At 43.9% G+C, this 13,915-nt stretch overlaps 1 protein-coding gene and 2 pseudogenes across 1 annotated transcript in view; all 3 read left to right on the top strand.

The window, feature by feature from the left end:
* The window catches only part of AKR1D1 (aldo-keto reductase family 1 member D1), a 41,885-nt gene that overhangs the window by 8,781 nt on the left and 19,189 nt on the right, over positions 1-13,915 (top strand). Inside the window, 4 exon segments of the mRNA XM_072762955.1 lie at positions 6,063-6,230; positions 10,583-10,635; positions 10,637-10,697; positions 12,869-12,946. Coding sequence (XP_072619056.1) covers positions 6,063-6,230; positions 10,583-10,635; positions 10,637-10,697; positions 12,869-12,946 — 360 coding nt within the window.
* On the top strand, positions 212-1,602 carry LOC140599613 (synaptotagmin-17 pseudogene; annotated as a pseudogene).
* On the top strand, positions 8,573-10,181 carry LOC112907006 (stAR-related lipid transfer protein 5 pseudogene; annotated as a pseudogene).

Below are 13,915 nucleotides of genomic sequence, written 5' to 3'. Positions count from 1 at the left end.
GCCTCCAGCCCCGCCCCGGCCCCGCCCCCGCCGCCTCCAGCCCCGCCCCGCCCCCACCGCCCCCGGCCCCGCCCCCGCCGCCACCAGCCCCGCCCCGGCCCCGCCCCCGCCGCCTCCAGCCCCGCCCCCCGCCGCCTCCGGCCCCGCCCCCGGCCCCGCCCCCGCCGCCTCCAGCCCCGCGCCCCCGGGGGCTCCGAGCGCCGAACCTGGGAGCCGGAGCGCGGGGAAGGGCCCGGACCCGGGGCGGCGGAGGGGCGGGCGCCGCTCCGAGCCACGCCGCTGCCGTCTGGGGCCGCCGGGCTGCCTCGTGCTTCCTTCCCCCTGGGCTCCCCGGCCCCGGCCCCTGCGGGCGGAGTGAGCGCGAGCGGTGGCGGGCGGACCTCCAGGAGGCCAGCGGGGGCGGGGCAGGGACGGGGACCCCGTCCCCACAGCCGGGAAAGCCCCTCGGACCCCTCGGACCAGCTGCCAGATCGCACGCAGATGCTCGTGCTCAGACACATCTCCGTCTACACAGCCTGACCCGGAGGACTCCAAGTCCCCAATCCGGACGACCCGGCTCCCCACTTACTGGTATGAACCCACCGAGTCTGGTGTTCTCAGTGCCAAAAAGGAGCCCGTCCAGCCCCGGTGCTCAGGCGGCCCAGGCCCCCGACGACCTCCGCACGCTCAGCCCCAGCTCACTCCCCCCACTCCAGGCGGCCGGGGACAGGCCAGGAGGTCCCGGCCCAGGACAGCTCCGGTAGGACCTGCCACAGCGCCCTGACGGCCACGGAGGCCAGGGACCCGCCCCCGCCCATCCCCGGACGCTCGCGCCAGGACATGGCCCGCCGAGCCCCTGTGCCCAGACCCGTCCCCTGCCAGGCCGGAGGAGCTCTGGGCACACGGGGTCAAACGCAAGACCCAGAAGCCTGTGAGGAGCCTTACACCTTCGAGATCCCCCCTCCACGCTCAGAGGAGGACCCTGCTGCCGGCCGTGGGGGGTTTGAGAAGTTTTCCCGCCACTGTGTCACTGGGAAGGTGTCGTGCCTCTGTGCCAGGCTGACCTGATGCAAGGCGGGCAGTGGTGGAAGGCGCTGGGCCCAGCTCTCAGAATGAAGTGGAGCTGGGGGAGCTGCTCTGGCACTGGATCATCTCCCCGGTGCTGGGACCCTGAGTGTGGATGTCATTCGAGCCAAGCAGCTTCTTCAAACCGATGTGACCCAAGGTTCAGACCTTTGTGACAATCCAGGGGGTACATGGACTCAAGCTTGTGGAATCAAAGAAGACATCCTCCTTAAGAGGCACACTCGATCCTTTTTACAATGAATCCTTCAGCTTCAAAGTTCCCCAAGAAGAACTTGAAAATGCCAGCTCAGTGTTTACAGTGTTTGGCCACAGCCTGCCAAGCAGCAATGACTTCGTCGGAAGAATTGTCATGGGCCAGTACCCCTCGGGCCCCTCTGAATCCAACCACTGGCAGCGGGTGCTCAACACTCACCGCACCACCGTGGAGCAGTGGCACAGCCCGAGGTCCCCAGCTGAGTGTGACCGTGTGTCTCCCACCTCGCTGGAGGTGACCTGAGGGCTGCAGGGAAAGCAGCTTTCATTTGCTGGAGGAAAAAAAAAAAAAAAAAAGGAAGAAAATCAAGACAGAAAAAAATGTGTCACGGGCCTATTATATCCACAACGCAAACACGCATACACAAATCCTCTCAGAACTGAGAGGAGGATGACTATTGAACACAAAATGGTTGCCCTCAATGAGCAAAGCCTGAGAACTTTCTGGAAACCCCATCTGTATGTCCCGAGCAGAGTGGACTCTGCTGTGAGACTTACTGGCACTGCTTGCTCCTGTTGACACCCCTACCCCCAAATGCACTTTCAACCCTCAGGCCAGAGAAAGGGCCTCCCCAAAGGTGCCAGCCTCCACTGAGATGAAATTCTCTAAGAGCTTGGCCAGTGTGCGGGAGGCCCGACCCCCACACCCAGAATGCACAGCTGCTGACTGCGTGGCTTCTGAACAGCCTGCTGTTCCCTGGGGTTCTTCAAACCTGATACCTTTCTCCCAAAATGTAAGCACTTTGTCTTCTCTTTAGTAGACGTGATAGATTAGACTCTGGAGAAACCAAGTGGCATCCAAAACTATGCCGGTGTAAGAAACTCCCCTGGCTTAACTGAACTTGTCCTCATGTTATCCTACTCCTAAGGACCCCCTGTGGGTAGTATGTGAACGTTCTCAGGTGTGTGCCCTCGCAGGTGAACACGCGTGTGTCCCTGTGTGTCCTCCTGGTGAGCAAGGCGCTCGGCGGGACCTCAGTCCTCAGCCCTCCCTTCTCTCTGCCTCTCCCAGTGAAATCTCACCCAGTGTCCTCCTGTCTGTCAAGACCCCACCTTCAGGAACAGCATGTGCGTATATCAAGTAAACAGAATATGATAGAGCAAAAGTAACCTTATTTGACCGATTCGTGGTGATTGTGGCACCCAGAAGACCTGCAAAGGACAGCTACATGGATTAAAATGGCCACCACACTCCCATCCAAGATGACTCCTTCCTTTGTCATACTCTGAGCATCTCTCTGTGTTTGTGTGTGACCCAAAGTCATTTTTCTTGTGCTAAGGAATTAGTGTAATTAGAATAGATCTTTCCCTGTTGGATGCTTCTATATTGTTCCCACAGCCTATTGTCTGGCGTAATGGGGAGCTATTTATTGAAATTAAAGATTATTTATTTGATTTATTTGTGCCATGCAAAAAAAAGGGGGGGGGGGGGAATGGCTCCTGCCACGAAAGCTGCCTTCAAGTTACAACTTAATCTCCTTCCTGAACTACCCATTCTAGGTTTCTTGCATCCTTATCCAACATCTCTTCTGGTCTAGGTGGCTTATGAAATATTACAAGCTAGATGCTCATCTCTGAGTTGTAAGAGTTCCTGGTCAACCAGTCCTTCTCAGATTATGGTGCTGCTCTTAGCTGTTAACTATCAAAATTGGGAAGGGGTGTATCATTGGATGCCCTAGGTACCCAACATTTTCCTCCTTGGCTCATCATGTAACAGCGGAGAAGCCCTATCTCCTCCTGTGAGAAGGTCACTTACCCCTGCCAGTATGGCAACATCTTTCCTCAAATACTGAACTCTTGAAATAAGCACCCTGGGTTCCCCTGGGAACTAGGACCTAGAATCCCCAGAGCCTCAAATTCAGGGATGAGAAGCACACATTTTCTAAGTGAGTCAAAGGGAATAATGCTAAGCTGAACCACTCCTGCTGCATTTTCAGATTTGTGTATTCCACTTAATGGAGACACAGGACTATATAATGGATGTTGACCTAGGATATATGTTCCCTCCTGGAAGGTGGCACTGCATCCTTATAGGACTCTCCCCTTTCTTGAGTGAAGGAAGGGTGCTGTTGACCATTTTAGGAAACTGAAATCTTTATTTCACTGATACCATCCTTAATGCGTGGAGTCAAAATTTTGCATTTAAGATTCTACTGTCGTGTCATTTGAGTCTCCAAATATAGTATTCTATTTGATCTTTCTGAGTTTTCCTTAAAGTGAATTTTCTTAAAGAATCTGTCAGAATCTACATACAAGTTCTCTTATGCTACATTTAAGAATTAAAAAGAAGCATTTTTCTCACATCCACATTTCCAACTAGTTCTTCCATATTGATTAAAATTAAGTCCAAAATAGTAATTCACCTCATTGCTGCTTCCGCCTTCTGAAGGAAAATATTTTTAGCAAGCAAAGACTGTACCAGATATTCAGCTTTTAGAAAAGGCTCTTTAATGGTAGCTGAATAATTGAAGACTCTAACTACTATAACTTGCTTCTGTGCCCTCGTGAAGTAAAGCATCGTTCGTACATTGCTTCAGTACCGCACTCCTAACTTAGCCTTTGTCTTTCTTGTTTTCTTTATCCTAAATGCTCTCCCCTGTGCCTCTTGTCTTGGGTTGATCTTTGAAAAAATAAGCATATACTTTAGTATGCATTGTTAGAGGGTTTTCCCCTTGTATTAAATCTGTTTTGAGTTCTGTACTTCCATTTATCAGTTCCAGCCACAAAATCTCAGTGCTGTTTCTGAGATTGTATTTACCATCTCATATGAAGCTTCATTCTTTTCATTAATACTATGTATATACCCGATAATGGAAGTAGTATTTTTATTTTGACCGTTGAATTTTTGGAATCTACCCCAAGTCTCCTCTTCCAGTGTGTTTTGTTATCACGCTTGCTGTCATCCATAACATCTCATTTTCCAGGGTGTTTGGGGGGAGGGGGTGTTGCCTCAATTTCTATTCAAGCTCTATTAATCATGTTGTCAATTAATAAAGCAAAGAGATATTTCTGACATTCCTGGAAAATGTGTCTCTTTTCCCAGCTATTTGCGACTATGAATCCTATTTCCTAATACCATCTGTGTAGCCAATTTTTTCATTTTTCATATCCTCTTATCTTCTCAGTAGTGATGACTTTCAACTGAAGTAGGGAAAGAAAATACAATTTATGCTTCCAGTGCTTTTTATTTCCAGGCCAGGACTACAAAGTCACTAGAAATGCAAGAGATTTCTTTTCTCACTCATTCTCAATAAATCGACTTCTGTGGGCCAAAATTCACAGGTCTGTTGAGATTTGTCAAGAATTTGGTCAGAACACTGAAGATATAGAAGCAAGCACAAGGAGTTCTCAGTATTTGTGAACAAGATTGGAATGATCACCATCTGAATATGAGGTCATTAAAAATCTATAAATAGGATTAACCCTCTCCTCCACACACAACCTAAAAGATGATTTGAATATTTTATTCAGCGAGACTAGATACTTATCTTTGATGGAAATATCCATCACGGCTTCCATTTCTCCTTAAGAAAAAAATGTAACTAAAATGAGACATATTCATGTATATTTAAAATGTCATCAGACCTAAAGAACAGCAATTTATGTGCAATCTGAAGAATGGATAACTTATGTTTCCAGTGTCAAGAGTTTGTCAGGTTTTTAGGTTCTGTCAATGTTCAGGGGAGAGAATATTCTTATGCTTCATGCAGGTTAATAGAATGAACAAAGATTTGGATACCAAATTTGAAAAAACTAACACCCCCCAACACTCTTCTTTCCCAGTTTTATTGAGGAAGAATTGACATACAATAAACTATACATATTTGAAGTATTCAATTTGATGCGTTTGACTCCTATGTACACCCATGAAGCCATCACTATAATCAAGATGGTAAACATATCCAGCACTGTAAAAGTCTCCTTGTGTTCTTTTTTATTTATTTATTTATGATAGACATAGAGAGAGAGAGAGAGAGAGAGAGGGAGAGGCAGAGACACAGGAGGAGGGAGAAGCAGGCTCCATGCCGGGAGCCCGACGCGGGACTCGATCCCAGGACTCCAGGATCGCGCCCTGGGCCAAAGGCAGGTGCCAAACCGCTGATCCACCCAGGGATCCCCAGTTTCCTTGTGTTCTTTCGTGATCCCTCCCTGCCACCCATGGAGGGATGCACCCCTTGTCTCCCACCCCAGATAATCACTGATCTGCATCTGAACTATACATTAGTTTTCATTTTCTGGTATTTTACACAAATGGAATCCTTATTTATTTTTCGTCTGGCTTCTTTCACTTAGTATAATTGCCTTCATATTCACTCATGTTGCTATTATCAGTATTTCACTCCTTTTTATTACTGAATGATATTCCCTTCTGTGGATATATCTCAGTTTGTTTATCCCAAACTTTAACTTATAATGGAGACTTCTTCAATGAACTTGTGCCCTCTTATAACTTGGCTGTCGTGAAATCTCTCGTCCCTGGTAAAACTGATCAAATTCCATCCCTGAGGCCACAAAGCTGGGGCAGACTTGGGAAGATAGAGTCCCCCACTGGGGGTGGGAAGGGAGTTCCCTGTGAGGTCAGTGTCCTTAGCCTCCAGACACCATCTTCCAATCATAACATGTAATTGGGAATTTGTCATTTTTGTTGTAAAAACAATGTCTGTGTGCTGAGTGTCCTGATGAAGAATCATGAAAAGAAAGATCCATTTCTCTTCTTCCCCACCATAACCCCCTTGCCATTTCAGACCCCTAAGGGGACCTGTGCAAAGTCAGTGAAGATTGCCATTGACACAGGATACCGGCACATTGATGGGGCCTACATCTACCAAAATGAGCATGAAGTGGGGGAGGCCATCAGGGAGAAGATAGGCAAAGGAAAGGTGTGGAGGGAGGATATTTTCTACTGTGGAAAGGTAAGATCTTCCCTTCAATCTCCAATTCCTTATATTAATAGTGGATCTGGCATCACTTTTCTCCAAAAAGAACTCCAAAAAAGGGTGAGTTCTCAACTCCCAAATTTCTTTTTTTTTTTTTTTTTTTTTTTTTCAACTCCCAAATTTCTCATTCTTGCCCAGAATTTAGGGACTGGTTAATTAGCCCATTGAAGGTTAAGGCAAATCTCCTTCTTCATACATGGGTATTGATTTAAAACAATATGGGGGGAAGCCCGGGTGGCTCAGCGGTGTAGCCCCGCCTTCAGCCCAGGGAGTGATCCTGGAGACATGGGATCGAGTCCCATGTCAGGCTCCCTACATGGAGCTCACTTCTCCCTCTGCCTGTGTCTCTGCCTCTCTGTGTGTGTCTCTCGTGAATAAATAAAATAAGTAAAATCTTAAAAAAAAAAAAAAAGGTTAAGACAATATGGGAAGAACAAATCTACAGAGCAGAAAAATTGAGGAGCAGAGGCAAGACAGAAGTTGGTTCATATTACATAAGCATTTGCCAAAGCTTTCTTTAAAAAGGCAAACTTCTTTTTCTTTTCTGTATGCCTATTTGTCCATAGATTGCTATTTTTTTTAGTTGAGCTCCAATTCACATGCCATAAAGTTTGCCGACTTAAACCAGTGGCTTTTTTGTGTATTCACAAAGTTATGTAACCATCTCAACTCTCTTATTCCATAGTGTTTTCATCACTCCAAAAGGAGCCCCATACCCACCAGTAGTCACTCCCCATTTTTCCTTCTCCCCCCCAGTCACTGACAACCACTGATCTACTTTCTGTTTTATAGTTTTCCTATTTTGGACATTTCATATGAATTGAATCATACAATATGTGGCCTTTTGTGTCTAGCTTCTTTTACTTAGTATAACATTTTTCTAGGTTTATTCATGTTATAGCACGTATGAGAATTTCATTTATTTTCTATGGCCAAATAATGCTCTATTGCGTGGATATACGATATTTATATCACTACATTTTGAGCATTTGAGATTTCCAATATTAGAAATCACTCTCCACTGAAGTGCAATCAGAAGGATAAAGCATCATGATTAAAATGCAAGCCAGTGGGAATATAGGATGTATATTTACAGGCAGCTTTGCAGAAATAAAGCTGTACAACTTTGGAGAACATGTAATACAATTCTCCTGAGTGTTCTAAAAGAGGACAAGATACTGCTTCTAACTTCATCCATTTCCCATACACCGCCCCCTTCCTCCCAGCTCCCCATTCAGGCTCCTTGCCAAGCTCCCTAGGTGTTTGTAGTTCCCCAAGTTCCCAGCCACTTATGGATTATGATTCCAAGGGGTCACATATCACCACTATCCCAAAATATCAGCCTGAAGCTTTTTCCTTTATTATAGCTTTATAATTCTGATTCCTTATGATTTTATTATTACACAGTGTCTCCTTAGAGTAAACACCAAATCTTAACCTGCTGCTCCCAAAATATTTCTGGGGAAGAAAAATATTGAACTCAGATCCTGAGAACTTAGGCCAAAGCAGCCTGCCCAAAGTTAGAAGTATTTTTGAAGACTTATGTCTTGTCCTAAAAATTTTTTTAGACTTTCATATTTTTCCCCATAATATAAACTCATTTGTTTCATTTTGTTTCAGTATAAAAATTGATTCTAAGTTACCACCAAGGAAAATAAACCGAAAACCTTTTCTTCTCATTTACTCTGGTAAACAGTTGAAGCTATTGTGATATCTATCATGTTGGAAAATTTGAACCAAATTAAGTCATCTAGTTCATAAAATTGCTATGAGTTAACATTTACAAAGCACTTAAACATAGTACCTGGCACAGAGCTAGGACGGTATGTGTTTGTTGAATAAAAATAAATTAAAATGTGTAAAACAATTTTCAGCTAGAATGGGATGGCAGCAATAACTCACCAAGGGGGCCTACAGTAATGATAAAAACATATTTTTCCACTACTCTTTTCACTGTGTTTTCTCTTCTTTATGCATTGAAGGCAAGAAAAAATTATTGTCCAATGTACAGAAAAATCAAATTTTATCAATTTTACTTGCCCTAACTTGTGACAAAAAGGGTACAGAAATTCAAGATTTTTTCCCAAAAACACTTTGAACAAATTTGATGCTCCAAGGAGTTGTATTACTTTATCCCAAGGCTCTGAGGATCCCTCAGTACCCTGTGCTTAATAGACTTCAAGGGTACACGTGCTTCAGTTTGACAATGTAAACCTTAATCCTTCATTACCTAACACTTTAGAGATGGACTAATTTCATTTTTTTCATTAAGCTAAATTTCTTTTATTTTTTCCAGCTTTATTGAGATATCATCAACATATGACATTTTGCAAACTAAAGGTGTACACCATGTTGACTTGATACACTAATGTATTGCAAAATGATTACCACCATAGTATTAGCTAACGTCTCTATCATATCACAAAATCGCCATTTCCTTTTGGTGGTGAGGACATTTAAGATCTATTCCCTTAGCAACTTTCAACTGGGAGTTGGTACTGTTTGACCAATATCTCCCCATTTTCATCTGTGGATAGCTAATTATTGACCTTTATTGGAAGATGAGGCTGGGGTCTCCCACACCACCATTTTGGTGACATTATTAGTTTAGCCAGAGAGCCAGTAATTTCTTAGTAGGAATTGGCAGACTTTCCCTGGGGTCTGAGTAGGACCAAATGAGAACAAAGCAGCAAAAAAAAGGAAATCTAAACATTTGCAATAATTAAAGTTTTACCAGCTTCTGCACCACCTGTCACAAGGTGAAGGATCCAGTGAAGTCACTCACCTAACCATATTTCTTGTCCCGCTAAAGCACACCTTTTATCAGACTGTCATGAAAATAAAATGCTGAAGCCAGCTAGTCAAATAATGTTCCCACCTACACAATAAGGAAAAGTGAAAGTGCTGAGGGTCAATTCAGAAGATTTGCCGGGAAGGCAATGGACTTTCAGTTTCCTGGAGGCCATCTATGGAGTTTCCAGGGAACCTGTACCGGGGAGAAGGCACTGTGAACTGGACACCAGAGAAGGTGTGGGGCTGCATAAAGCCGCTTGCTGGGACCCTGCGAGACAAGTGGGGTGAGAATGTGAGCAGCTTTGAAATTATGGAAAGCATCACTGATATGCTGTGCGTGAGCAGAACCGCCACCCCCTCGGCTGCCATTAAGCTCATTTCCCCCAGAGACTTTGTGGACTTGGTGCTAGTCAAGAAGTATGAGGACGGGACGCTCAGTTCCAATGCTGTCAACGTGGAACACCTGTTATGTCCTCTGAAGCCAGGTTACGTGAGAGGGTTTAACCACCCTTGTGGGTGCTTCTGTGAGCCTCTGCCAGGGGAGCCCAACAAGACCAAGCTGGTCACGTTCTTCCAGACTGACCTCAGCGGCTACCTCCCGCAGAGTGTGGTGGACTCCTTCTTCCCCCGCAGCATGGCCGGTTTTTACACCAACCTGGAGAAAGCAGTGAAGAGGCTTTATGACTGATGTCCTCACCCGCTGGCTAAGAACTCCAGAGACTCCCCACAGAGCTCCTCTTTTTCGGGTCCTGGAGGGCTCGAGGGCCAGTGTTCACCCTTCAGAACCCGCTTGGGAGCAGCTCATCTCCAAGAAGCCAGCCAGAGTGGCCTCTGCCACCCTGCTCCTCCTCCCACTAGGGGCTGCTTTGGGGGTACTGCTCCAGGGCCCTGTTTGCTGGCTGTCCACACCCCAACTTGGGCCAGCAGGCACCAGCGGATGAGCCTCTTTGTGCGAGTCCCTGCCAGAGACTACCTGCCACTGCTCCCCCACCCCCACCCCTGCCCTCCTTTGTCAGAGTCACCCTGGATGCTGAAAACTGAGCTCTGCTGCCTTTTTAGCACCCGGGGCTTTCCCACCTATGCTACCGACCTCATAACTATTTTTCTGCACCAGATTCTCCCCCTCTTCAAAAGGTAATGACTTGGAAAATACTGTTTTCACAAATGGGATAAGCATTAAGGAAAAAATACATTCAATATGTCTTTGGTTGTAACTTCAAAAAAAAAAAAAAAGAAAGAAAGAAAGAAAGAAAGAAACTAGCAGGGAGCAGGACAAGACTTTGTCACCAAACTAGGTACTCTATACTTCAGATGGATCTTCCAGTCTCTGGTACTATATTTGGATAAAGTATACTCTGGGTGTCAGGAGTTGTATGAGCTCATCCTATACTCAGATGATACTGCATGCAGCATAAGCATATTTTTGTAAAATGAAATGAATGAATAATGTATATGAGTGCTTTGCTAAGGGTTGTATTATTGTAAAAAAAAAAAAAGTGCAGATGTTAGTTAACTATCACCTTTTATTCTTTCAGCTGTGGGCTACAAAGCATGACCCAGAGATTGTCCGCCCAACCCTGGAGAAGACTTAGCGTCCTCCAGCTAGATTATGTGGATCTTTACATCATTGAAATACCCATGGCTTTCAAGGTGAGCTCAGATGCCTAAAGATAGGTTTCTGCTCTTAGGCAACCATGAGCCAGCAGCTGTGTGTGAAGCTATGAAGCTAGTTCATTATTTATCACCATAGAGTGTTAAGGTGTTCTGTTATTATAAATCAGGTAGTACTGACGAATCCCAACAAATGCCTATAGAGATTATATAGAACAGACTCAGACCTGGAACCCTAGTTTTTGATTCATAATCCAATGTACTTGCTATTATATCTTGTCTTTAACTATAGTTTAAACTCTCCCCACCAAACCAATGTGTAGTCCCCCAACTATACTCTACATTTTAGTTACCTGGCATTCAGACACATTCTTCTTCCTGTTTACAAAGTCATGAAAATGTCCCTGCAGAACATAATGCAACATAATATATGCAACCGAAAACTTACTCATCCTCCACCCCCTCCAAAAAAGAAATAACCCAAAGAATAGTCAGGTTCTTGGAGCTAGATCCAAGGGCAGGGGATCTATGTAATATCTATTCCTCTAGTTCAAATTCACTACTTCTTTGAACTTTCTCAATCTGTGGACTTGTTTATTTAACCAGCAACAAACAACACACCTATATGTACATATACACTGCTAAAGAGCAATCACTGCTTTAAAATGTCATTGAGGGCAGGAGAAATTGAACAATGAAATTGGCTACTTGTTCACAAGGTAAATCAGATTCTGCTGCTAGTCAGAAAGAACAAAGACTCTGCCATTACAGTGGCCAGAATTCCTCTATGTGACCAACCTGGCTGCCCCTATTCTTTTCTCTGGAAATACTTTCCTTGTTGGCTTTCCTCTGTAGTCACATCCAAGATGGGCTTTGGGAAAAATTGCCCTTTTGCATCCTACTTCATGAAGATAGAAGTTTGGAGACTTCACAATGGCCTTGGTAATCATAGGCTTTTACTGGTCAGGTTGAGATTTAATGGACAAGGCAATATCCCTTAAAATGTAATAAGCTTTCAGTAAATTTACATTCAGTCAGGTCCATGAATGAGTAATTAAAACTAAAAATCTAATAGGGTCACATTTCTTATATCTAATCCGTGGCCTATGGTTTCTGTCTCTTAGTAAAGAAGCTCCTGTTTTACTTATCTGCCTCACGTTTAGCTTACTGACCTCCATCTGATTGGAAATACTATAAAACGGGGGCACCTGGTAGCTCAGTCGGTTAAGCATCTGCCTTTGGCTCAGGTCATGATCCCAGTGTCCTGGTATCAAGCCCTACATTGGGCTCTCTGCTCAGCAAGGAGTCTGCTCCTTCCTCTCCCTCTGCCTACAGCTCCCCCTGCTTGTTCTCTTTCTCTCTTTGTCAAATACATAAATAAAATCTTTTTAGAAAAAGAAAGAAAGAAGAAAGAAAGAAGGAAAGAAAGAAAGAAAGAAAGAAGAAAGAAAAGAAAAAGAAAAAAGGAAGAAAGAAAGAAAGAAAGAAAGAAAGAAAAGAAGAAAAGAAAGAAAAAAGAAAAGAAAAGAAGAAAGGAAAAGAAAAGAAAAGAAAGAAAAGAAATACTATAAAACAGGCAGGCACAGTTAATGTGTTCCTTATACCAGTCTGCAATTCATTGGATGCCCCTTTGTCTAGTAGGGCATCTGTGGCCTGAGATCTTATCTTCAAAAACAACCAGCATTCTCACAAAGTCCAATACTACTTCCCTCTAGGATTCTTAACTTCCTTTCTTGGCTGTCACTAATTTCTCTATCTCCAGAAGGCTCAGATATGAACTTCTGTCATCTTGGATGACATCCAGAAGTACGAAGTACCCATTTTAATAAAATGTCATGGGCAGCCCCGGTGGCGCAGCGGTTAAGCACCACCTGCAGCCCAGGGTGTGATCCTGGAGACCCGGATCGAGTCCCACGTCGGGCTCCTGCATGGAGCCTGCTTCTCCTTCTGCCTGTGTTTCTGCCTCTCTCTCTCATGAATAAATAAATAAAATCCTTAAAAAATAATAAAGAACAATAATAATCTGTCAATAAATAAAGGAAAATGAATGCCAGAGTGAGATGAGACTAATATGTCATATTTATTATACATAAATAATTAAAATTGAATTGCTTTCCCAGGCCCAGGGTATATGGTATAATGACAACTCAAATGCCATAATTTTAATTCCCAGATATAAATAAAATAAGTTATACTCATTTTTTTTATAGCCTGGAGATGAAATCTACCCTAAAGATAAGAATGGCAAATGGTTATATCACAAGTCAAATCTGTGTGCCACTTGGGAGGTAAGTTCAAATGGACCTCTTTTCTTGAAGACTACATTTTTTTTTAATTTTTTTTTTTATTTATTTATGATAGTCACACAGAGAGAGAGAGAGAGGCAGAGACACAGGCAGAGGGAGAAGCAGGCTCCATGCACCGGGAGCGCGACGTGGGATCGATCCCAGGTCTCCAGGATCGCGCCCTGGGCCAAAGGCAGGCTAAACCGCTGCGCCACCCAGGGATCCCTGAAGACTACATTTTTAAACTGATTATTTCTTTTCAATTTATAGAGAGATTCAGCCTTTACTCCTAATGTATAGTAATAATTGGAACAGGTACTTCTAATCATAAGCAAAGTCGTGTAAAATCCCCATTTCTGCACACTGAAAAATTCTTGGTTTTGTTTTGATGGAAAAGAAGAATGCCAAAGAAGAGAGAAGTGTAGAAGGAAAAAGAAAGTAAAGGAAATAAGTTCTAATGTAACCATAAATAAGACTATATCAATGAAGATAAAATCACAAATTTTTGAAATTTCTCAAATTGAATTTATGAAAATCAATAATATGATGTTTAAAAGAAACAAACATAAAGTGATACATGAAAAACTGAAAAATAATTCTGGTTCCAGTTCTGAACAAGCTGATGGCTCCTTCCCCAAAATCATAAGAGTAGGAAAACTGGGGAAAGTAATTAAGGAAACCTATATGGATTCATGTTGGGGGTGAGCAGTGCAGATCTTTCAACTGGTTTGTTTATGAGGTAATATGGCAACTTTTACCTAGAGTAGAAGGCAGCTCAACAAGCTGCAAGAGGATAACATAGGAAAGGATCTTAGAGTTCTTTTTGCTCTTCCTTCTCTCCTGCTGTAGCCTTGGAACAAGTATTATCTGCTCCACACATATAGAAACTTAAGACTCATGTTCAGATGTCTTCAGGAATCAAATAAGAATAGCACTGAAATCCCGCACTTGTGAGAGGCTGAGAAAAACATA

Source organism: Vulpes vulpes, chromosome 7 (assembly GCF_048418805.1).
Source record: "Vulpes vulpes isolate BD-2025 chromosome 7, VulVul3, whole genome shotgun sequence".
Classification (NCBI taxonomy): Eukaryota; Metazoa; Chordata; class Mammalia; order Carnivora; family Canidae; genus Vulpes; species Vulpes vulpes.
Note: the sequence above shows the minus strand (reverse complement) of the source record. Positions and strands in the feature narration are given on the sequence as shown.